The sequence below is a fragment of the Haliotis rufescens genome, unplaced genomic scaffold (assembly GCF_023055435.1).
Source record: "Haliotis rufescens isolate VD_foot unplaced genomic scaffold, xgHalRufe1.0.p SCAF_5, whole genome shotgun sequence".
NCBI classification, from domain to species: Eukaryota; Metazoa; Mollusca; class Gastropoda; order Lepetellida; family Haliotidae; genus Haliotis; species Haliotis rufescens.
In genome coordinates, this window is record NW_025964223.1 from 23,633,252 (window position 1) to 23,660,770 (window position 27,519).

Below are 27,519 nucleotides of genomic sequence, written 5' to 3' on the forward strand. Positions count from 1 at the left end.
AAACTTTATATCTCAAATACATATCATATGTAAAAGTATACAAGTATAAAATGTAACGAGCCACCCTATACAGGGTTACGAGAGACTTTTCATTAAAAGAGCATATTAACATATAAATAAAAGGTACATAAACTACAACGCATATAAAAGTAAAACCGTGAATTAAGAATAAAGGCAATCATATCTTTTAGGTAAAATGTTACAGCAGGTTTTGGCACTTAAATATATCACATCTTGGGAAGACAGGATATAAAACTGGCTTATCTCGGATCATCGAAATTCTTAAAATCATCTTCAACATCGCAACATTTTCTTAACAGTTCTTATCTTTCGGTTTCATAGTTAGGACATCTTAGTAATACGTGCTCTTCGTCTTCTATACCATCAGCACAAAATGGACATATTCTTTCATCTGGGGGCGTGTTTGTGTAGCGTCCAGTCTCTACTTTGAGGGGCGCCACCCCACTCCTGAACTTGGCTAAAGCCGACCTGTATCTCCTCGGCATAGGGGTTCGAACATAATACTCCGTTTCGTAACCTTCCTTGAAACTGTTGTATGTTCTTAGCTTATTTCCGCCGATTCCTCTCTATCCTTCCCGTTGTGAAACCTCGTTCCTCCAATTTTCTTTAAATTGCTGCACAAATTGCTGCTTTCACTTATCACCGCAGTGCCCACTGTACAGGTGAGAACATTTTAGATGATACGGTCCCCCACTTAATCCCTAATCCCCCCATTGTCTTCCCCATGTTGTTTTAGGACCAAAAACCAAAAGTGGGCACAGTGGGGGGACACCGTATTATATACCTATGGCAAAGAGTTGTCCGAATCTATTAGTCGACAAAATGTGTTTTTGAACGCTGTTGAATATGTGACTAAAAATGAGAATGAATGTCTGACCTCACTGTGTGCGTGGTCGTGCTTTCAGTCACAAGGTTTCCTGGTCCAGACTTCTTATTCACAAGCCACTTCATTTACGTCGCTGGAACCATTCATTCATTCACTCACACACACACTTTCAGCACTGAATCCGATGTGTCAACATATTAACCTTATTTCAGATGCGATTTTCATCCCAGGTTAAGCTGACCCGTCGATGCTCTTTTTTCAATCGGGTGACACTCCGATATATATAATTGAACCCAATATATTGTAAGACACATTCTCCTTTTTATATAGCTCGAATCCCTTTGCCAGATACTTTTCCGATGATGAAACACTGCAAAAAAACAACATACGGTCGTGTACGTGTGTAACTATTCACATTTTGTCTTCCTGAACAAACTGCTGTAGATACTGTTATTGTTGTCTGTCGTGTTTTCTTTATTGTTTCATAGCCAGATGGTGTGCTCTCACCAGCTGCCGTAATGGCTTGTCAACCACGTATGAATTGACTGAACAATTGACACCTCAACATGTACTTGTCGTGGCAGTCCTAGCCACACTAAAGACACACAACATCCGTCGAAAGGTAGGTAAAACTTCAGCAGAGATCGCTACGTTGGAAGGAAGGAATGTAATTCTATTTTTGCGTACTTATTATAATCAAACTTTCATTTTGTTATTTGTTGCGGTTTAAATATGGCGACTTATCTTATATTTACCTCGCTGAATACAAATGGATATTATTCATTGTAAACATAACATCAAATCATTAAAATGTATGATAACTTTAAACTTTCTTACCGTGTGTATTGCTGTTGTTTATGCCTAAATACCATTTCGATGAATTGGAACACATTTCCCTTTATTAATGTTGGTTATTCAGGTATATCTCCAACAAAACTATTATCAGTCTCTCTACTCTCAAGCTTTTTCAAGTTTTACAAACAAAATCGTTCTCAGGACAAGTTGGATGTTCTGAAAACCATATTGTGTTGAGGGTTAAAAAAAGGTTGACAAGCGCAAAAACGCGTTTTTACAGAATCGCATTTTATGAAAATACTTTTATATATTCTTCAAATTAAACTTTAGGGCCTCTTGGATAGAAGGAATATCAGTCTTGCTTGACAACGGTATAAGGATCTATACCGAAACGTCGCTTTTTACAGTATTAAAGAAGTTGTTATCCATAAAATTGTGTCTATCTTGTCATCCGCCAACTTCTAAGTAATGCCTATCAAACAAGTTAGAAGGAATATTGATAAGAAATGTAAGGCATGCTAATGCAGCCGGTACTTCATAAATATCTTACAACCCATTGGGGCTTTCGGATCTGACTAGGCGTGTCGCCATTGCGGAATAAACTGGAGATCGGTTGTTACAAAGAGACATGGCTGATTGTGTCAACGTACTCCCATGACGTGTATGCTGATCTGGATCCCGTTCCAGGCTCGATCCTTTAACGCTTGACCAAAACATCACAAACGTTATCATAACGTTTCTGACGCCATTACCCTTGAGAATAAATAAAAAAAGGCGCCCAACTCAAGTATTGAATGATTTGGCAAGTACAAGTTGCCTCAACTCTAGGAAGGGCTCCACTTGGATTATTTTTTTCATATTTACTTGATTTCGCTTTTTAAATAAGAGTATTTTATTTCTGTATTTAACTGTCAGTCTAAGGTTCAGAACAAACCAAGGTATCCTTATCAAATACATCATCATCGAATAACCATTTCTTGTTTGTTTCATTTCTTGCCACCGTGAATGTATCCTTCCTTTTTAACGGCAGTTTAATAGAATTGCACAATTTAGCATTCTATCAAAATATAAATATTTAGAGAATAAGCAACGAACTACTAGGAATTCTGTCCCGAGTGAATTAAGTTTGTACAACTTACGAGGGACCGATAATCAGAAATTCAGAGTTGCGAGTATGCTATTCTTTATATTGTCCATATTTTTCTCTCGAGGAAATGTAGAGCAGTGTGGGTTTCTGATTTCAGGTTGAGATATCATAGCAATTATTCTATTATTGGAACCCGTGAAGATTCCGGGGTAGAAGTGGTCTTCAGCAACCCATACTTGCCGTAAAAGGCGACTATGCTTGTCGTAAAAGGCGACTAACGGGATCGGGTGGTCAGGCTTGCTGACTTGGTTGATACATGTCATCGATCCCAAATGCGTGGATCGATGCTCATGCTGTCAATCACTGGATTGTCTGGTCCAGACTCGATTATTTACAGACCGCCGTCATATAGCTGGAATATTGCTGAGTGCGGCGTTAAACAACAAACAAACAAACAAAATCTATTATTGGAATGGCGTCATCTTTAATCTGTGACGTCATGAACACTTATTTGTGACAGCGCATTCATATGACGTCACGTTGGTATGGGTCTCTTCGCAAACAATGAAAGAAATGACGTTAGTTGGTTGGTTTGTTGTTTTACGCCGCACTGTAAATAATCGAGTCTGGACCAGACAATCCAGTGATTGATATCACTAGCATCGATCCACGCAATTGGGATACGATGACATACTTCAACCAAGTCAGCGAGCCTGACCACCCGATCCCGTTAGTCGCCTTTTACGGCAAGCATGGGTTGCTGAAGACCTATTCTACCCCGGATCTTCACGGGTCAGTAATGAAGTAATTAGAATGAACGAACCAATCAGCAATAAATTGAGAATTTAGTCTGAAGTTTGACGTTCGTGATTCCAAGCCTGCCACTTTGTATTTAGAATATTGAGGTTAATTTTGCTGTGAAGGGATAATCACAGAAAAAACTTTAAAAAGTAATTGGTTTGTTGAACTGACATTTTAAGTACGCGCGGACCAATTAGTAGGCGAGTTAAGTGGCCCAGCTCTGCACGTCATGTGTTGTATTTCCTGGTTAACTTCGCCGGACAACAACACGTTATCTTACCTCACGCGTGCGTGTCAAACCCTGCCTCTATCCACATACTCCCTCTGCTAAATATAGCCATTAACTGCTCCTTAGATATTTGGTTGGGGAGGCTGTGGTTTAGATCCTTTCGCGGGGCATGTTTTATGTCCTGTTCAAATATATGCTGTGAAATACATAACAGTGTTAGGACACTTCTTACAAAATTCTGTCTGTAACAAGGGGGCACGGGTGGCCAAGTCGTCTGAGGCGCCGCAATTCGCTGTGCAGAGTTGCGTCCCTTGGGCACGCCAGAAACCTATAATTGGGGTTCGAATCCCGGTTCGCCCCGATTTTCTTTTGTAGGTTTGTCAGCACCATACCCGTGCTCGTGGGTTTCACCGAAGTGGTAAACGTCTGAGACCTGCATCACTTCGGGCTTTCCTCCCATGCTAAATGCTACAGTTATCTCCAATCATAATTTTAATATTGATATTTCACTTGAGTGAAATAGCATGTAACGTGCTAAGTTGACATGATCTTAATGGTTGTGTTCGTCTTTGATATTTGATATTTTGAAAGAGAAATTAATTTATAACAAATAATTAGGCTACAATTAAATTGGTGGAATAATATACACAAGTCATATAAAGAGTGAGTGTGAGTGAGTATGGCTTTATCACGGCGGACGACACCAGAAATGGGCTTCACAGAGTCACTCAGGAGTTAGAAATATTATTTTGAGAGAAAGACAAATATCCTGTATGTATTGTCTCACAGATTTATTTAGTTGGTTTGTTGTTTAACGCCGCACTCAGCAATATTCCAGATATATGACGGCGGTCTGTAAATAATCGAGTCTGGACCAGACAATCCAGTGATTGACATCATGAGCATCGATCCACGCAATTGGGATCGATGACATGTATCAACCAAGTCAGCGAGCCTGACCACCCGATCCCGTTAGTCGCCTTTTACGACAAGCATAGTCGCGATTTACGGCAAACATGGGTTGCTGAAGACCTATTCCACCCCGGAATCTTCACGGGTCCTCACAGATTTAAGGACGGTGGGTAGCCTAGTGGTTACAGCGTTCGCACGTCACGCAGAAGGCCCGATTTCCATTCCCCACATGGGTACAATGTGTGGAGCCCATTTCATTACTTTTAAAAAGCACCGTAAACCTATACCTACTCACTTATATATTTTAAGTATCATGCACTCAGTGACATGTATGGTGTTTATAAGGCCGAGAGAAGATAGTTGTTTTACATACATGAAACATCGATTTTATACGTCAGAAAATATACATGTACCTCATCACTCAAATACACAATACATTTAAGAAATAAAATATATCTAGACATCATATGTTATCTGATTTATGATAGTTAGGCCCCGAATTGTTTTAGTTAGATCACGAGAACGATGCCTGGCATATTTCTATTTTAGCCCGTATTTGATTTTAATTGATTTTATAAGATTTTATCACTATTGCATATCCACAAACAGGGCCGTTTAGCATTTTTGAGGAATGTTGAGATGATTCTGCCGCTGCGGATGCTCGCACGGTGGGGCGGGATGGTTCACGCGACAGCGCACGGTACTATCTGTTGTCTCGTAGATGATGGGAGACGCCTTTGATCTCACCCCAACCATGAGTGTCATCTGATAAATCACCGAGTGTTTGAATTATAAATAGGACATGATGCTTTCAGGAACAATTTCACAACAACAAACTATCCGGATTCTCTGGTCAACGTCTGTGATTGAGTAATTACAGTGAAACCTCGTTAAATCGGACGACTTCGTTCTCTGTTAAAGCGTGCGGATTATCGACTCATGGATTATCATTTATATCCCTTTTCTATACAAAGACGCCCCAATAGTAAGTGTACGGAATACGCGGTTTCCGTATCCGGATTAACGAGGTTCTAGAATTTTGCCGCTAATCGCGGCTAGGTCAACGTCAGCGTATCCAAAGTAAGTCGTGATTGCTTTTTTTATCACATCTTTCTAATATACATGTCAGTCACGGTGTGAAAGCTTAATGAGAAACGACGGACGTGGACGTTAACGTTTAGATAATACTTGCGAGCTCTGGTAGCATCATGATAGATCAAGAATCAATATATGAGGTTGCAAATATTTTAAGTTTATGCAGTATATGGTATGGGAATATATTTCATGAAGAGCCTTGTCAATGTTTAGATTGTGAAGTCTGTTGTGTTTATGACTAAATCATTGCGTTATCGATGTATTCGTTTACACTACCTCCACAACTGTTCATTGCAGGCATCCTGCTGCCTCTTTATAACGCCAATAGGCCCTGTACATCGTCTACTGGTTTTAGCGTTATAAGTTTGGAGGGAAGCGTGAGTTATATAGATCACGAGCACGAGCATATGATGATAATCGGCGTGAATTCAGGACTCGAACATTCCTCATACACAAATACCAGCAAAACAAATTGACGATGGTCAGATAGGTACACAGGCACAGCTGTGATGAACATGTGGATTTTGCAGTGTGTTTTGAGTAGAAATAGCTTATTCCATAATTAATTATGTCCTGTTGGACACATTGACAATTGATTTCCCGATGAAACTTTAAAACATTAATTTTGGTCTAAATACCACATTTTTATTAGATTTTGTTTTTCCGACTGACTCTCAAAGAAATCAGATATCAGGTCAGAGAGGTCCCCACTGCATACAACCTGCTGTCAAAGGAGTCGACAAACATGATGAACGATCTGTCTCGCAGATCGTGTGTTATTGGACCACGCTGGTGTGGTTCGTTGCACATGTTATATTTTGACTGGACTATTTGAGTTGAGTGATTTTGTGATAAAGTTGGAATATTGCTGACTGCAGTGTAACACATACCCCCTCCCGTATGAGTTCCCCCAAACAGCTATCTTACATGTTATGATCTTGATCCAACAAAGTATCACTGATTAGGCTAACGTCTCAACTTCACACAAGGTATTGTCTACTATGCCTTAACAACGACTTGAATGACCATCAGACCGAGGAGAGCCGTGCAGGATTTAAGCTTTCTCAGTCACGCTAAAGACATGGAGTGCATTTATTAAGCCTACATAGCGTTTCGGTGCTTCAGCGTGATATTACTGTAATATTTAGGCTGTAAATGTACTGTTTTCAGTGTAAAGACCGTCTCACTGTAAATTGGACCACAAATCGAACCGAAAGCGAAGGAAGCCTTGCAATATTTAGTTCTAAACAGCTCTTTACTATTATGACGTCACACAGCTCAAAGTGGCGCAAAAGGTGTCGGTGAATGTTGGTTGGTTGGTTTGTTGTTTAACGCCGCACTCAACAATATTCCAGCTATATGACGGCGGTCTATAGATAATCAAGTCTGCACCAGACAATCCAGTGATTGATATCATGAGCATCGATCCACGCAATTGGATCCCATACAAATCATCATAACGTCATGGCATTCCAAAGTGACGTCATTGGTTTCTGGCGTGCCCAAGGGACGCAACTCTGCACAGCGAATCGCGGTGCCTTAGACAACTGGGCCACCCGTGCCCCTCATTCTCCGAAAGGAAAAAGATGCAATTGGTGATAGTACTCATGTCTTCCTCAAAGTTACATGCCACTCCATAATATATTTGTATTCACGACCAACCTACATGTAACTCCCCAATACTCCAATCCCTGTCACGTCACTGACGTTAGAGACTACACGTTTCAATAACCTATTTAAGTGATATATGTATATGGAAGAAGATAACATATAGACACTGGCGATAACTATCAATGTATGATACAAAATACCCACTCACGCTAAACATCTCAAACAGATATAAGATCGTATGTCATTGGGTAGGGAAGGGGTGAGTATTGTTGAACACGTGTCACATATGACTTTTGAAATATATCATTTTGTATATGTTATCAAAGTATTCCCCATATATATATTCTGTAACATTACTTAATATTTCCATCAACTTAGGAGATATATCTAAGTATGCTCTATTGATTTCCTTTCACCTGTGCGTGTGAAAGCCCATCCTGTACATGCAAACATATTCAACAATACATATCATGCCTTTCAACATACAAGAAAAGTGTCATAGGAACGTCTCGATATCCGTCGTCGAGACCAGCAAGCCACGTTAACGTTCTACAGCCACACGTATTTAGCAGTTGTGGACATGCCAGGTAGGTCCTTATACACTATTGTGTAATAGAACAATTTAGAGTGATCTTCTCAAATACACATTCATAAAACTTCACGTTGGTTCTTAACAATGGCTGTAATTTAGTTTCCAGATAAGGAAATCGGAGATTAACTTCTGTGATATGAGATTGTGTACAGCGATTTACATTTTAAGGAATGTGAAAAACAACAGTTTTTTTCAGGTTTTATTATTACACGTAGATGCCACGATTTCATAATTAGACCTTACATGCCTGCATGGCTGGAGGTTACTATGACTTTGTTAGATAGTAACAACCTGGTTTTTTATATAAAGGGAGTGGAAAGCAGAATAGTAGAAATGACGGAAGAGAAAAGGGGAAGGAAAGGGATAGTGGTAGACGGGGAGGTGATAAGTTTGATCAAACATGTTACTGAACGAGAGGGGTGTCGCAAAACAGCGTATCCCATTTGGACAGACAAAAATGATCTGCACCAAATACTATTCTGAGTTCAATGGATAAATCACTATCAAAGAGTGATGATACCAGGTATTCGTGAAAATGTGACCGTATTATGCTCTACCAGTGGCACCCGTCACAAACAAAGCAAAGGCAAGTCAATCGTTTATCTGAATAATATGGAAACATATAGAACAAATCAAAATAGGGAATTGCATCGGACATCTTTCACTGTTGCGTCAAATTTGGAAATATCCTCCACATGTCAACAATAAACGTTTTGAAAGCTTCACTGAGGCCTTGAATGTTGGAATCTTGTTCAAAAACCTTTGAGCAAGAGTCGTATTATGCTCTTTGAATGTTTTGTCGAAAGAGCACGCTTGATTGTACCGCAACAGTTGTGAGTGCAGACACCTAAGGCTTGATCTGCTGGAATATTGCTCGACATAAAGGGAAAGCTATTAGAAACTCGAACCCATCCCTCCTGTCATACAGCCTTGTGGATAGTTTTGTGTTACTCTGAATCTTTATGCCTAGATCTAAACATGAAACAGACGAGGCAGTATCACTTTCCCTCAAATGTGGACTAATTTTCGCCTGAAGTTTGAGGCATGGTTAAATCTGGCCTTAGGTTAAATATGGTATTTCCATCTCTCATTCTCTCGTTCATGCCCTTGCTCAGGGAATATAATAAATATTGGCGCCCGCGTCAAGATCAGACATTTTAAATGTACGATACTGATGATATGGTCTGTTTGTTATCTTGGATCTGAAAGGTTTCGTTTCTTCTTACTCACGATCATTTGCGGAGCGAACATGGTGTATTGATTTTCAACTTCACAACCCCGAAAATCTCTCTAAATGATTTATGATCTTCACCTTCAACATCATTATGCAATCCTACGTTCAAGTATTTATTACATCTCGCAGCAGAACCAAAGTCAATACGCTGTCCGTTACATATTGATCTTTCCATTTGCCTACTCCAATCAAGTCAATTTAATGTGAATTCAATGCAGCATTAAAGACAGATGTGTTAGTTTCCATAGGCATATCTTCGTGAAACTGTGTAAACTTAATATACCTGTAGGCACAGCTTGACTTCTCAACAGAGACACCATACAGCCATGCCAGGTCAGTCTGTCATGATTAGATGTGGAGTTGATTTCTCATTTATGGTAATGTAATCTATCGTCTTATGTTGGGTTGTCTCCTTCTTTCTTCTGGTACTTACATTTTGCAAGATGACAATGTCCCAAACATATCTTTTCAAGGAGGTTCCAGTCGTCTAAGAGACCTATTTCAAAGTGTTGCGTCCTTTGGGTGTGCCAGAAGCCTATGATCGTGGGTTCAAATCGCAGATTCACCCCAATTAAGATATTTATTCAATTACACCCACGCTCGTGGGTTTCACCTAAAAGGTACAAGTCTACAACTCACTTTCCTCCCACTTCAAGCTGACACACCGTGACAGAACTGAAATAATGTTAAATCCAAGCAACTCATTCATTCTATATATACATAGGGACTGTATTTTACCTTTTGTAGAATCAAAGATCTCAGGGCTTGCAGGAATGACCCTGAAGAAGAAGACACTGGTTCTAGCGGTTTTCAGCACGGTGGCAATGGTTGTGTTTTTGCTGATATCAAATCAAAGGCAGATGCAAAATGTGTCACAGCGAATCTTGGCACAAGTTTCACAAAACATAGCTCCAGTTATCATTGCCACGTCTAGATCTGATACCAAGGATGGATACGTGTTTGAATCGAAATGGACATATGAATATACATCGTCGTTATGTAAAGGAGCGTCCATCCCCCTCATGTCAGAGGATCTCCTTTGCAAGGTAAGCTGCATTTTTTAGCACATGCATAATACTTTAAAATCATTTAGGCTGCAATATATTTTCTACAGAAGTATCATGATGGATGAACTCCATGGTGACTATTTACTTAGATTATTGTGTACTATGTATCCAAAATACTTTGAGGTGGTATTTTCGAACATCAAAATGATAAATCTAAGAAAAGAAATTGAACTGTTAATGACGGTTATGTAAGTTGTCAACATCCCTCGTTCTTGGGTTGCAATTATAAGGGTCAAACAGTATCAAACTGGTATTCTCTTGACACTTTTTGTTACAGAAAAGACCTGAGTTTCTGTCTGGCTACAAGAACCCATGCTGGAAGGAGACTACAAAGGAAGGCAAAGAGACTGTCAGGTGTATGCCATACTTTCATCTTTTAGGAGCTGATAAATGTGGCTCCACGGATCTCTTTGACAGGATCTTGCAACATCCAGAAATGGAGCCGGCTGGATGTGGATTATTCAAGGAATGTTACTACTGGTGTTGGACGAGATATGGTAAGAACGTGATAATTTGTGAGAGTGCTGAATAAATGTTGCAGACATATTTTTAATCAAGAAGATGTGCACTTAAACCACTCGCCTAATCATGCTCAAAAAGTAAAAGTAATTTCAGAGCAGAATAACAGCCACAGACGCAAATATACAATTCCTGTGTTGAGAAAGTACTTTTTAGTTGTTGAGGACATGCTATATAAGTACCATTGTTTTTAGTGAATTTTAGGGTATTCAATAAAGCCTGTGAAAGAAAACCGTTTCAAATCAGGATTATATTTGTATATCTGGCCTACTTCCAAAATGAATGGATGATCTTTTGATATTAAATATTTTATCACTGGTCCTTAAAAGTCATAAAATGTTATTCATTTATCAATGAGTGCTAATAAATTGTATGTCAAAAGACAGGGGGTGGTCCAATTTTATGTCCAATATCGTTCAGGATGATGATTTAATTATGATTGTTTTTATTATAAATTAACGTTTTGAAGCTATAAAAATACGACGGAGTATTAGAGAATCTCACCCTCGTATCAAATAAATCAACACGAGTCGATTATTGTTTTAAACTTTTATTGACGAGTGTTGATATGTTTGATATCAAAAAGACTTTCGTTTATAACCCAACATCATTCTTCCAAAAAAGATTCAGTCTGTAAAGCGTAATAAGCAATGTCTTGAGTGTAAGAGTACTTTACATTAGCTTCATTAGCCGAGAGATTAGTGATGGCGTGGTAACCGATGACGTCTGTAAAGCATTTTGATGCAATTTCATGGAAATTCAGCTAGGAGATATCTTTTTGAGGCCAATTTTGGATGATAAATAATACTATATATGCGTGCATAAAAATTACAAAGACAAGTTGCATTTGGATATATAATGCATAATATGCAAAATAATAATTGTATTTCCTTTTAAAAGTTTTAATATGTCTATTGATAAATTTACCACCGCAACAAGAGAGTTTTTGGTTTGTTGATTTATTTTGTTTATTTTTTTAAGTGGGGCGTTGGTAGGAGACACAACACATTTAATTGACCTGTAATTGTGATTTGTAACACGTTTAAAGAAATATGGTGAACATTTTGTTTTACTAGATGTATATACAAGATATAGGGCTGTTGTCCTTTCGTTTGCATAATTAAGTTCACAATTAACAAACGACACGATATGTTCAGAAAATGTCATTGATCCGTGCACCCTATACGATTCGGAAGACCCGTGGTGATCATTTTGATTTAGCAGCTATTTTTGGTATTCTTGAAAGAGATGTATTTCTATGTCAATTACAGGTGTGTGGATGAAAAATAACTCGGTGCCTACAAGGAAAACGTTTGAAGCGTATCTGGCACATTTCAAACAAGCCTCGAGCAGTATACATTTGCGTGAGGTTGACGGATATCATTCTCACATTACAGGTAAGGCATTACACTAAAGAATGCGTCGCACACACGTTGGAGAGCGTGATGAGAGAGAGTAATTATGATGTGATAATACTCATTTATATGCGATGTAATCAGTTGCTTTGTGATTTGTTCTCTTTATTAATTTATTACACACAAACCAAAGAAGTATGGGTATCATAAGTGTCAAGTTTTGAATTTGACATGGCATGTGCGATAGAAATACCAAATAGTGTAAACTTTTCGGCAGAATAATTTCGTTGTGGTATCTTTAGTTGCCGTATTAGTAATATTGGGTAAGCAGAAACATATGGCACAGCACTCGGCAACTCAAGACACCATAACTAGTAATATCTTGATGCAGTGACGGAATACACTGTCTCTAAAACCCCAGAATAGTTAATAGTCGGCTCCTTTGTCAACTCCTTCAGCCCTCCTGGCGAAACATGCTTTCCGACAAAATTCGATAAAATTCACTTGAGTGTCAAAGCAAAAAAGTAGTTTCGTCCTTCCCGGCAGCTTGACTCCTGAGAGTTCTAGGGCGTCGGTCCAGCCCCACACTGACAAAAAAAAGAACATGTGTTTCTGTAGCCAAGTGACTTTGTTCGAAAGGTGCCTCTGTTCACTTAGCAGTGAATGGGTACCCTGTGGGCTGTTCACCTTCTTGTGCCTCACAGGCAGCTTTGTTTGTATACTCCCAAGGGAGCAGAGAAAGAAAACAATGAAGTACACACTGATCCACTAGCCGGGGTAATAATGTTAGCGTTTCGAGCATACACCTTGTGTAGGGAGTTTAGCGCAATATAAGTACACACATGAGTATTATCTATGTACATCGAATAAGGGTTCTGGGTAACGTAGATGTCCATTCGTGACAAATAATGGATCGTTTAAGCAATATAGTTACGTCACAGATTTATTTTAACTCAAGAAAAAAAACTTCGTCGAAAGTTAAAGACAACCAACAAAACATCTCTTGAAACAGAAAGCTAAAACGAACATATTGATGTTAATGTAGGTATCGGTTAGCCTCGGCGATAACGTGAATGATAATGTTAATGTTATCTGATCAGCCCGATAACATCGTGCTGTTGCCGCATAATATATAATGCACAGCAAGTCGATGAAGTAATTGAATACTGTGTTTGATCGAACGTGTGTATATATATTTCACATCTGGTTTAAGGAACAGATGGTGTTCCTCGTGACAACTGTATGAAAAGGAAATCAATACCACTGGCCTTTATGGTCTGTTACAGCGCCGCGCTTAATACACATCGTCTCATTGTATGCAATGACAGTCTTTAAGAATAGGTTTAACGTCGCGTCCAAGATTATTGCACTTATATAGCGACGTGCCTGCACACGTGTGTGTGTGTGTGTGTGTGTGTGTGTGTGTGTGTGTGTGTGTGTGTGGCTGCTTGTACTGGTCGGACTGATGCAGATTTATAGTGCTAGCCCACTGAGATACCATGCCGCAGTTTAACACGAATACCCCACTCAGACACAGTAAACTGACTCGAGCCGACTAGTCCTTATTTTAGCCCCTTAATGCCGAGCGCCAAACAGGGTAACAACAAGTGCCATCTTTTAACGTCTTTTGGTATGACGCGGCCGGGGATCGAACCCGGACCTTCCGCTCTCCGGGCGGACGCTCTACCGCAAGACCACGGAAGCGGTCCTTTAAGAATACAAAGTTAACACTGACATACTTTTATTTTGTTGTTCGAACATACCTGTATGCAGTGGTGTTGCTGATAGTCGTCAAATGATTTATTTATCAAAAATACTTATGCAAAAAACACGGGTGTGGCCAACATCCACGCAGTTATGAAATGTGAATTTTCAAGCGTTTACTTTCTTTTACCCTTGAAGCAGCCTCAAATCAATGCCTTTAAAACTTCACTCTTTAGTGATTTGAGCCCAGGATCAGGTCACTCCCTCTACAAGGCCGAAAACACTCACTCAAAACTCAGGCCACACAGGGCTCAAATCAATCCCCTACATTTTTCATAGTATTCTACTTCCTCTGTTCAGTTTTAGCATACATTGCTGAAGCTTTCATGATCAGATGTTCAAGCCACCTTACCCGAAAAGGTCGTACCTTTTTGTTCAATTATCAACTTACATTCTAATTTGTGAAATTATACAGTCCTCTTTAGTTATTTTTCTTCTGATCATAATAATTATATCAGGGTTAAAGTTCGAGGTATGAACAAAATCAGATGCGTCTATGCAACTGTATATACCCATACAGAATATATGTAAGTTATATTTCTCCTAGTCCTTTTTTAGAATGAATTATATGATTTTGAGTTCATAATACTAAAAGTCAGAGGATATTATAATTGAACACTGTATCCTCTTTACTTAACATGTACATGTTAAATCAACATACTTCGGTCGCGCTTTCCCATTACCTAGTACCATCTGTACTTTCGATCTTCTGCTTCTTGGGCCGGGGATTGAGTTGGGCATACTGCATCGCCAGTATCATACAGAATGACAACCTTCACACTTCACACAATCACTCATTAGTAAAGTGATGTTTTTGCAGGTACTTCTGAATCAATTTCATGGTGATAAAATAACGGTTTTATCACAGATTTAACTGATGAAAATATTTGGCGAGCTGTAGCTATATCACATATGTATTTAGCGAAAAAAATGCAGTTGCACAGAATATTGTTTCTTTATCTAAGAAGTGCCGGAGTAAGGTTTCGATTTCGGAATCTTCTGTTAAGGATAAATTGATAGTGTTATTGATTTATCCATGCACATCCGCACATAATCATGTATACACCTAGTCAACACTGCTGTTCTGCATGGCTATTGATTACAACAAGTCAAGACATTCTGTTGCTTCTCTATTAAGTTGTTCTCACAATTAATTATCTTTTGAAAATCGCCCGATACTCGCTTTCTGTCTTGGCCCCTGCGACTGTATGCTGAACCAAGCAGTTTGGCATCGCGTATATTTTTTTTTTTTTTTTTTTTTTGGGGGGGGGGGGGGGGGGGGGGGCGTGGGGGGTGGACTTTTCATGAAATTTCATGTTCAATCTTCACAAGAAAAACGATTTCCTCAAAAACATTCATGGTCCCTGACCTTTTTCTTCAATATATAATGAATATTCTCAGCAAGTATGTTTAAGTCAGATGTTTGTTCTTACACGTAGTCAAGATCAATGGGAATATATTGTTAGGTCTGTTTTTGATGTTGTTACACCCGATAATCCGGACCTCGACAGTCAGAAAACCCGCCTTCTGTTTGCTTCTCGTCAGCATAAATGTAAACAGGCAATATTCCGTGAACATTGTTCGATAAACCGACATTTCATTATCTGGACGATTTCACTGGGCACAGTACCGTCCGGGTTAATGTTGAGGTGATGAGAGGTGAAATGTGGTTTAACGTTGTGTTCAAGATTAATGCACTTATATACTGCGACGCGCCCGTGTGTGTGTGTGGGTGCGTGTTTGTGTTTGTGGTTGCTTGTACAAGTCCGGACTAATGGCTGCTTTGTAGTGTTAGCCAAATGATCCAGAGTCGAACAGTGCTAGTTTTATCCTTTTAAGGCCGAGCGCCAGGTAGGCTAGCAACAAGTACCATCCGAATTTACCTCTATAACAAAACGCCATTTCAACTTGTTTAACAAGTTTATGTACATACACGTAATTTATAATTTAATTAAGTCTGTAATAATCAAGTTATTTGAAAAAGACAAAACTGTTTTAATGATCGACTGGCATCAAAATGCCAAACTTCTGCTAACACACGAAGCACGCTGAATTAAACGTTTCTTAACCTGGTGTCATCACAAATTTTCAATTCAATTCTTTATTTATGTACGGGAGGCTAGAGGTCCATATACAATACTTATCTAGTATATAAACAATAAGATATGAGGCTGTGACATGCAGAGAATATTAATAAATTAAATCATTATATTGATCACTTTCACTGAGGATAGCGTGTTGTAGTTTATGACATTATTTCATTATTTAGACAGGAGTTGTTGCCTCATATTTAGGGCTTTAGAGACAAATAAATGTAACTTTCAATAGTAGTCTTCTTTTGTGAAGAAAAAGATTTTACAAAAGACAGCAAGAACCATTGTGCAATCTTCTTCCCGAGGCAACGGAGTTAAATGACTATAAACGTCCAGTTTCCACCCTTGCCGAACCAGGCTAGACTTATAGAGTTATGTTTTGGCTGGCCTAACGAACCTATGCACAGTCCAATACAAATCGCGTCATATTCGGTTGGTAAATAACATGCCATGCCATTTCAGTCGATTTGCAGAGCATGTGTACTGGGAGTCTACAGATACTTTCTAAATCTGTTCATGTTGTATTAACTTGCTGAAGTGATTTGATTACAATATAGATCTTAGTCATCGATCATATTGTCTTGACTGGGTGCCGCCATTATTTTTAAAACAAACCCAAGAGATATGAGAGTTAACTTACGATAATCGTCCAGTTTCCACTATTGCCGAAGTAGTCAGGAATTATGGAGTTATATTTTGACTGGCCTAACGGGTGATATGAGTGATACGAGCCGTGTAATCTGTTGGTCAATAGGAGGGACATAGAAGGGCCATAAGACGTAATAGCCACTGGTGTCGCTACAATCGAGCCTGCTTTAACAGTTATCCAGTTATATCACAGCGTGTCAACTTGATATGGGAGGAAAGCCCGAAGTAGATGCAGGTATTTGACGTTTGCTACTTTGGTAAAACCTACGAGTATGGGTATGGTGCTGACAAGCGAAGAAACGTAATGAAGGTGCATATGGGATTCGAACCCACAGTCATACTCGGTTAATAACACGCCTAAGGGACACAACTTTGCACAGCGAGTGTTAGTGCCTTCAGCGACAAGCACTAACACGATGGAAGGTAAAGAAAATGACACCATGAAAGATTGCTAATCGTCTGAACCTTTCAAGGTCAGAAAAGGACTCACATTCACGGTTGACAACGCAGCAATGAAATAGTAGAATCTTACTTCATTTACAAGTCCTTTGTGTTAATTCCTGCTACAGTAAATATCCAAATCCATATAATATTTACGCTGCAAAAAAAGAAATGCAAAAGTGATTTTTGAGGTATATTTTATATTTCATATAAATGATCAACAGATTGTCGGTTTAGAGTCAAGCCCCACTCAGTGACTCACTCATTTCAGAGTCAAATATACAGGTAATAATGGAATTGTCCATATAAATGAATAAATCGGACCGAAGATAGATACTCAGCAAAAGGAAATGGAACAGTGAGTTATATGTATAATATATATATCATATAAATAATCAAGAGATGGTTATGGATTGTTCAAAATTTGCACATATCATTGTCAGTGACCCAGGTTCCATATGGCACAAATGGAACAGTATATTTTCAAGATGAAGTCAACCAAGTTGCACCAAGTCTGTTCTACAAGCGTAGGAGATGGCTGCCCACATCATCACACTGCCACCACCAAACCTGTCAACTTCGCAACCCGAAGCATAAATCGTGACTCATCACTAAACCAAACTTGTCTCCATCCCTGTTGTGGCCATACTCTGTGACCTTAACAACACTGACGTCACACCCGACGATGCAGGTCTGTCAAAATGACACCTCGAACTGGTTGTCTAGCACGAATACCTTCAGCACGTGAAGGGTTCCTCAATATCTATGTTGATATCCTAGGCAGTTCTGTAGTAGTTGTAGAGGTAGTTGTTGAGGTGGCCATGGAGGTTCTTTCACGTAAGTGACGTAGCTGTATGAATCTGTCCTGTGCTCTAGTAGTGATAAGTGGTTGACCGGATCTGGTCGACCGTATGTCTGTTGTAACTGCGCTAGGGCTTTAAGGGACCCTACCCTGTGACGTCATTCTATTGTTTGAACGCTCCATTATTTTTCAGGAATGGAGAGTTGCTTGTCAACTGTACATTATCTTGAAGCAGCATTTGAATTTTTCAAATATTTTCAACTACAGTATATTTTGTCAAAGTGTAAAAGTAGGGATGAGTTTTAAGTAGGGGAATATCCTCGTAACTCTCCATTCCTTAAAAATAATGGGCCTCTGCTCCATTATTTTTAAGGAATGGCGAGTTACTCGGACATTCCCCTCTACGTATTGCCGTTCCGTATCGCCATAGTCAATGTAAGCCATGACTTTACAACTCGCCTGGTCAGGAATGGGTCACCTAAGTCAAGGACTGATTGGTCTATCGGCTGTTACACGGAACTGTCCTCAAATGCATTCATGTACCAGGCCCCAAACACAAGAATTAACACAACACCAGGTTTACACTCACATAAGTTTGAGTCCATTGCTCAAAATAACTTCTAAACAAGACAGGGTAGGCTCGTCACAGAGTGGGAAAACGGAGTGATGGCAATGTGCCTCGGTCAACTGCAAAGCCCGCACTACTCTGCTTGTGTTTGGGGGCACGGGTGGCCCAGTCGTATAAAAGCGCCTCGAGTGGTGTGCAGAGTTGCGTCCCTTGGGCACGCCAGAAACCTATGATTGTGTGTTCAAATCCCGGTTCGCCCCGATTATGTTTCTAGGTTTTCCTAGGGTTCGTGGATTTCACCGAAGTGGTAAACGTCTGAGACCTGCATCACTTCGGGCTTTCCTCCCACATTAAGCTTACAAGCCGTGATATAACTGGAATACTGCTAAAAGCGGCGTTAAACCAAACTCATTCACTCACTCACTCTGCTTATGTTAAAGGTATATTTTTAAAGTGTTCGAGCCCGACCTGTCTTTATCACATGTCCTAATACATCATTCGTTAAGACAACATGCCAGACCATCAATACGCTATTGTGTCGTAATGGCAAATGTCTGAGACTTGCTAACCGATTCGCCGTTTACTGATTCCCTTAATGATCTTATGCATTCTATATATCTATTACTTCTGTCTTTCATATCTCATAAGTCCTCCTAATTTATATATTCTGTATCTACTGATTTATCAACACGCAACTACAGCATCGAAGCAAGCCCACACTAATGTGTTCTAGATCTGACCCCCCTGATTAATTGAATGACAACGACAACTTCAAAACAATCATAATGGTAAATGGGAAATGCCTTTTCACTATTTATTCCCTTTTATGTTTGTGTTACTCCGAGCCTTTCTGTCACAATGTCTCTTTACCCAACCATGACATTGATAAAGTTATCGCGACTGTAATGATCATATCCTTCTTATATTTTTTTAATGGTTTGGGGATGCATTTTAACCTATAACTTGTCTGATAACAGTTTCACATTATTGTAATGGTGCTTGGTGCTACGTGGAAAAAAACTGGCTACAGCTGAAGATGATTCTCCTGTGTCCAGTCGGTTGCATGCGTTGTTGCGTTGGGCTTCCATCAGTCGTGGCATGTTTTCACTGTTCACTTGTAAGATTGTGATGGCATGCAAATGAAAACCCAACATTTTTATTTCCCATCAACTGATGTTGCACATTCATGTCGTCATGATGGTGTGTTTCGGCGCCAAGCTCTCACGTGGTTGTGTTTTCGATCTTTTCACTAAATTCCTGTAGTACCTCATTCTTTCCACACAAACCAATCCCTATCCATGCAGAAATGACCAATTCATTTTTTATGTTACTGCTTTTGCGGGCTTTTTTGCAGAATATATAGATGTAGATCTTTCTACTGCTGATAGAAACGGAAGTTAATGATTCCCTGGTACTCGTTCATACGAGGCACAGGCATTTGAAACATGGAACTGTAAATAGTGTTTACACGTTTTTCCAAATGAAAATCTTTAACAGTAGCTGCCTCAGAAATTGGCACACCTTGAGCATGTCATGTTACTTTCGCTCAAAAAGTCAGTCAGTTCATTATCTCAAGGTATAGGCTGTTCGATATCAGTGTGTTTAACGCTGTACTCAGAAAAATTCAGGCTAAAATAACTGTAAATAAACACGTAGATGTATGGACTAGAAAAGCCAGTGATTGTCATCATGAGCATCGATCTACGCATTTGGACACATTGACATCAACCAAGTCACCTAATCTCACCACCCTTTTAGTCACCTCTTACGGCAAGAATGGGTTGCTGAAGATCAGTTCCAACCAAGATCTTCACGCGTGTCAAAACAGTATTTCATCACATAATCTGAAATTAAAAGACGGTTTTAGCATGATATTTTCACAAATCTTACTTGCCACTGTCCCCATGCAAACACGTTGACTTTCATCAGAAGGACGGATTCATATTTATTCAAGTCTTTATTCAAACGAAAGTTGTTCTTTAGACGTCAGAAGCTTCAAATGTAATATTATGCATGCCGCTAGTAACCTGTCTAAAAGTCCATGTCAAAGGGTTTTGTATTGGTAGCGTCCGACGATTCTTGTCAGTTTTAGTTGCACTGATATAGTGATAGTAGGAGTGAGTTATTTATTATAGATCATCCACAAGTGTTTGATTATTGTATGGTCAAACAGAAGTATTCACAGTTCTGTGTGTTTTCTTATTTGCGATAATTTGTATTTTGAGTACTATAAGAAGTTATTCGCGCATATGAAATGATTATTTACACGTGGAAGGATACTTGTAATGGCTAAAAGGTCGTCTCTCTTACAGTTAACACAAATTGATATGAATTGTTAGAGATGATGACACAGAGTATATTTGGGAAATATAAATAAACCACTCAACACATGGGATGTATGTCTGGGCTGTTATTGTTAATTTCATTTGGGACATAAGGTCCGTTGTGTAGTAATTAAGCATATCCTAATATGTAAGTATGCTACCTCTTCTCAATTATTGACTATCATCATTTATGTGTTCTTTCAAGTTATTGATGCCGCTCTGTTAGCTATTTCTGTAAATCATCATTCTTACCAGGTGAGGGAACGCCAATGGATCTTTGGGACTTTCGAGGATGGCCCCGTATACCACAAAACGAACATCTAGCAGAGCCTCTTATTATGACTCCACACCTCATGAAGCACATGTATCCGCATCCAAAGCTGCTTGTCATCCTCAGGAGCCCTGCTGACAGGTAGGTGTCGGGTGAAGACCCATGAACACCTCTGCCGTTTAGGTGTTACATTAAATCAGGAACACATCTGACAGGTACGTATAACGTAAATTCTCATGACCACTGCTGCCATGTAGGTGTTCCGTTAAGTCAGGAACAATTTTGACAGGTAGGTATCAGGTAAAATCTCACGAACTCTGCTGTCGTTTAGGTGTTACCTTAAATCAGGAACACTGCTGACAGGTAGGTATTGGGTAAACTCTTATGAACCCTGCTGCCGTGTAGGTGCTAGGTTAAATAAGGATCCCCGCTGACAGGTATGCATCAAGTGACGTCAGAACCTTTGCTGACAGTTGACAGAGGCACAGAGTAGCGTCCCCAATGTGTGCAAGGATCCACTGGTGAGTTCGAATTCAAAATTCATCCCGATTATGCTCCTTGGTCTACAAGCACTGCATCATTTAACAAAAATAATTAAGTACTCGGTGACTGAAAGCATGATCAACGATTCATTGGGTAAATATGTTTCCTTAAACCCATAGGTCACAAGGCAAAGGAAAGAGCTTGACCATAGTAATGGTGGTGTCTTTGTAATTCTGGTTCGTGAGCAAACCGCCCTGGTCAATTTAAGGAAGAAGTGATCTACAAATATGAATTGTAAAAGAAATGGATTGTAACAGACAAATGGCTAAAGCCAACGGATAATCTAGGGCATTTGCTATTTGATTTGTTTAACAACCATCAGTGGCCAGTTTGAAGCACTTAAGAAATTAATAGAAAGGTTATCAATGCAGTAACATATCTTCCAAGATGAAAAGAGTTTTTTTAGGAAACAATATATGTGTCTTTCGATCACTTCAGATTATACTCCGACTACTATTTTCTTGGATATGGGAATTCCCCGGAGAGGTTCCACAAAGATGCAATAAGGGCAGTAGCCATGATTGAAAACTGTCAAAAAACAAGGACCACGAAACAGTGTATCTTCGATATGGATATGTACGTCAATTTGCCGGTAAGAACATTTCATGATAATATGAAGACAACTAACATATATTTGATGATTAAGTTTATTATACTGCTACCAACCTGTTATATATACTTAAGTGTGACTTCTCTATTGTTTACATTAACAATCTTCGTTATTCAAATATGGACCAAAACATCGTGACCAGCCTCCTACCAATGGGGATGACAACTTTAACATCTGTATGGTGGCTGTCGGAGCATTCGCCGAACAATGGGTCAAACGAGAAGTGGAACCTGTTTAATGTATTTCAGGGCGGGTTATATCTGTGTGTGATGTTGTCATTGGTAAAATGCACAAACTGAAAAAAGATGAAACAGAATTGGAATAAACCCATTCTCTTCTTACAGCCAGCTATGATCCATAGTCTGGCTGCCCTACCTGAAAAGTTTGTAGGGTTTTTTTTCACTGACGTAATCCAAATAACATAACCGTCGTATGTAAGCATCACTATATTAATTGTGCTATCAACGTACTTGGCATAAGTGACAAACACATACAAGGCAAGTACGCTAACTGCCAAAACCAAGCAACAGTACTATCAACTTTTGAATTGACTCTGAAGCACGAAAACAGCGCCACAAAAAGCTGTACAAAGAGAAATATTGCTGGGTCTAACAAATACACACCATATCCCTGTCTTTAAGATTAACCATAATCTTTAATACCATCAAAGAATGACTTATATACTCACAAGTGACTTCTCTATTGTTGATATTAACAATCTTCGTCAGTTATTCAAATATTGACCAAAACACCGTGACCAGCTTCCTGTACATGTACCAATGAGGATCACAACCTTAACATCAGTATGGTTGCTGTCGGAGCATTAACCAAATAAATGGGTCAAAAGATAAGAGGAACCTACTTAATGTGTTTAAGGGCGGGGTAAGTCAGTGTGCGATGTTGTCATTGGTAAAATGCACACACTGAAAAAGAGAATTGGAATAAACCCATTCTCTTACAGCCATCCGTCATCCGAAGTCTGGCTGCCATACCTGAAGCATCACTATATTAATTGTGTGATCACAGACCTTTGTGTTTTACATACAAATGAGGCCAGTACGCTAACTGCCAAAGCCAAGCATCAGTAGAATCAACTTTTGAATTGACTCTGAAGCCTGAAAGAGCGCCACAAAAAGTTGTAAAGAGAAAGACAAATTGTTGGGTCTAACAAATGCACCACCAAATCCCCGTCTCAATGATTAACAATGATCCTTACTATCATCACAGGAGGACTTTTACTTTAATTCACAAAAAGACATTTCCGAATTACTACCATGTGGATTCTCAAAACTTTAAAGGGTTTGTTGCAGTCTCAGAAAAGAACCAAATTCTAATATGTCAAAACATTTAATATTTCAACTTTTCACCCCACTTTGTTTGCTTGTTTGTTGTTAAACACCGCACTCAGCAATATTCAAGCTATATGACGGCGGTCTGTAAATAATCGAGTCGGGACCAGACAATCCAGTGATTGACCTCATGAACATCGATCTACGCAATTGGGATATGCTGCCATGCATCAACCAAGTCAGCGTGCCTGACCACCCGATCCCGTTAGTCGCCTCTTACGACAAGCAAAGTCGCGATTTACGGCAAGCATTGGTTGCTGAAGACCTATTCTACCCCGGATCTTCAATCCACTATACCACATGACAATCGTAAGGGAAAACTTCGTTCTTTGATCCATGGGGCATTTGTTAAATAAATGCCATGACCATAGATATAGACATATTTATCTTCAGAGGTTCTGGTTAATTTGTCAAACTTAACACAAATGCCTTCTGAAGTTTGCTGAGAAAACAATTTAGCATCCAAAACTGATTCCCACTGGAGATATCGCTTGGGTGAGATAAGCGATATCTACAATGCAGTGAAATTGCATCACAGTGGTTTGCGGAACATTGTGACATCATTGGTTACCATTACGTCACAATCAAACGACATCACTAATGGCTCTGCTGCTGAAGCTGTTAGCAATACTTTTTTACACTTAAGACACTTATTACTGTCTAAAAAACGAAAATGTTGGAAGAATGATGCATGATAAAAAAAATCTCACCCTCGTGTCTTTTGATGTCAAAAGACACTCGGGTGAGATTCTGTATATGTGAAATGCTAGACTTCCTCATTGTGACATGCATGTAAATGTTGGGGTAAGACATTTCGGCAAGCAGCAGGCATCCCCATGGGCACCAGTTGTGCTCCCCTTTTCGCTGATCTCTTTCGTTATGCATATGAATCGGAATTTCTGCTCGGATTGGCAAAGTCTTAACAAAGTAATTTGGCCAAGGAGTTTAACTTGGGCTTCAGGTTTGTCGATTATATGAAAGCGTTTCAATAACCATCATTTACAATGTAGCCAATTTCCTTCCACTGATTTAAGCTGACAGGCCATGATATCATTGGAATACTGCTCAAAGCAACCTTTAACCAAACTCACTCACGACACTGATTTAACCATTAATTTTGAAATAAAGGAGACCAGTGGGATCATCTCGTCTGTTTCATATTGAGATCTATGCATAAAGATGCAGAAGACTGTATGACAAGAGAAATGACTTTCCAATAGTCAACTTTGGGCAATATTCCATCAGTTCAAAAACCTCAACAAGATGATCTTTACTTTTATTTATCCTTTGTTTCAGATGCGAATTCACATTAGCTGCTACTCAGTGTTTATGAAGGAATGGATGAGAGTCTTCCCAAGAGAAAGTTTTCTGGTCCTGCGAAACGAAGACTATGGGCATGATATAAAAAATCATATGAGTATGGTTTTCAGCTTTCTCAATATGAGTAAGTAATGTGTATTTTTTAATGTGTTTTTCATGTTTGCAATTAAACACTTATTGAACAAGAGAACAATAAATACTTCTATTATGAGTAAGAAAGTGAATTTGGTTTGACGCCGTTTGACAGTATCTGAGTTGTACCACATGTCACATGTATATCTTTAACCTCAGCATGCATGGTTTTGATCTTCGCATGAATAGCATTGGCGTCATTTGTAAAGCTCTGATCTTTATCATTGGCGTCTGCATGTATAGCATTGGTGCCTGCACATATAGAATTAACCTATACATGCACATGTTACGCCTCAACCTGTCAAATTCTACATTGATGACATGGACATATATATGGATAGTTTTGATTTCTAAGGCACATAAGTCAGTTCAGTTTATGTAAATATATGAACTTGATATGCATTATTAAACTGTTCCATACAGGTGTTAACCTTATTTAAACACCAACGTGAAGTGGTATAAGACCTGTCACAATCCTTCAGTATTCTGATAACGTGTTTTCTCTTCAAGGTCGGTTACCGGATGAAGATATGGACGTGATATCTAACGCAAAGAGGAAGCACGTGACACAATCCAAGAAGAACAAAGGACCGATGATGGAATCCACACGTGTTTTATTAAACAAGTTCTTTGAGCCATTTAATAAGGAATTAGCGACATTGTTACAAGATGACCGATTCTTATGGAAGGATAATAACTGAAGTTTACTAGGCGAAGTCTGGTGAATTAATACTTTGGCAAATTAACTTAAATTATGTATAATGTGTGCCACAAAAAAATACTGACATGAGCCATGCCATTCCTTCATTTCATCACTGTCATGTTAACAATTAGTGTATGTGCTCATAATATTTAATCACAATAGGCGATGGCCACACTGTCTATGCAAACGAGAATCTACGTGCATTATAATATGAGTGAGTGGGTGGTTGTGTTTTTCTCGTTATATTACAACATGAAGTTTAATCAACACAGTGGATAATATGATCTCGGGTGTTCAAGTCTACTGTTCAAACACATAGGAACCTCAAGTTATAAGGATGTTATAAATATTTGATTTGAATTTTAATCTGTTTCATCACTGACTGACTTGATGTCAAAGATTCTATTTTCAAATTGCCTACGCCCCTTAATCTTTAATTTGAGTTAAGATGACCCACTTTATTATTACACAAGCAGTACTAAGATTGTAAGGGTGGTATTGCTTACGTCGCAGAGTCGTGTACGTATTTCCCTGGGTGCCGTTGTACAAAACAACCTCAGCGCTACGACTGTCGTAATTCTATGTTAAGGTATGGGAGTTACGACCACCTTAGCGCTAAGATCGCTTTGTACAACGGCACCCTGGTTCACAGAAAATGAACAAACTTCGAATGGCAGAACTATAGAATGGACGTACACTGTATATGACTACAAAGTTTCTTGTTTCCACCCCCCTTGGGGATGCTGGAGCAGACAAGGTCCACAGTAACATTTTCAATACGTGTAATCATTCACATTCACAAACTCACAATAACAATGATACTGCCTGGTGTACAAAACAATTGTGACAAATACATTTTGAGGGGAAACACCAAGAAAATGAGAATATACTTAAATGACAGCTCTGTAGTCCTTTCAGCTTTGCCATATTGGTAGTACAATTCTCGAGAGGACTGGAAACGGAACTTGTCAATGTTGCCACAGCTGACAAATACATGTCTCTTCTTTAGGATATTACAAATATTAAGTATTCATCCCTTATTATTATTATTTTTCCGAACATCCTACTCACATCCTTTACATCCCTGAGCTTGTGTTTATTATTCAAGTCTTGTAACTTGACTGAGCTTCATTTCCATTGGGCAAATAGTGTTTGAGAGTGAGAGGGGGGATAGAATTGAATGATCATGTGCCTTTTTGCTATTCATGCTGATGTAAAGTACGCGTACCTCCCGTACTCGTGTTGAATAGTTGCCTATCATGATTCCAGCCATATAAATCCCGATATATTAAATATCTACACATATCTCAGCTCATAAAGTAAAATCAGTATGTCCAACAAAATATGCAAAGGTGAAGTTGTTATTTGAAATTCTTTCAAAAGACTCTTTTACTAGGCTAAATTAGTAACACTTCATTCGTTCACCTTACGTTCAAACTACATGGGCAGACCACTGTGAAGCTCACAATATTACAATATAAATGGCATTGCATTTTTTTTTCATTATAAAATCGATGCTTATTGACCTTTGTTCAGCTGTGTAAATTTGATCAAACTAAAGGCAAGTAAAACAATCAATGTCATTATTGACTTTATTGATAATTATTCTTGGACACCACATGTTGTTTATTCAACATGATTGAATGGCAAGGGAAGTGGAAACACGAATCTCTTGAGGTGACGTACCAACTCACACGTTGCATACTGATTGACTTTTGTAGATATGTAGGGGATTTGTCATTTGAATGTGTTGTGTAACTCAGTGTCGTAACTTTCATGTTGTATGTAATTGGTCTGTGCATCGTGC

At 39.0% G+C, this 27,519-nt stretch overlaps 1 protein-coding gene across 2 annotated transcripts; it reads left to right on the forward strand.

Annotated features, from left to right (window-relative positions):
• LOC124111692 (carbohydrate sulfotransferase 15-like) lies at positions 1 to 27,295 on the forward strand. Of its 2 annotated transcripts, none has more exons than XM_046471461.2 (8): positions 1 to 1,469; positions 9,951 to 10,249; positions 10,548 to 10,767; positions 12,061 to 12,186; positions 21,040 to 21,196; positions 22,037 to 22,190; positions 24,854 to 25,001; positions 25,520 to 27,295. In XM_046471461.2, exons 2-8 carry the CDS (start codon positions 9,977 to 9,979, stop codon positions 25,708 to 25,710), a joined length of 1,269 nt encoding a protein of 422 aa, XP_046327417.2. In that variant the 5' UTR covers positions 1 to 1,469; positions 9,951 to 9,976; the 3' UTR covers positions 25,711 to 27,295. The 2 variants fall into 2 exon arrangements, with proteins under 2 accessions (XP_046327417.2, XP_046327408.2); XM_046471452.2 differs by lacking the exon at positions 1 to 1,469 and adding an exon at positions 9,461 to 9,536.
• The last annotated feature ends 224 nt before the right edge of the window (positions 27,296 to 27,519 follow it).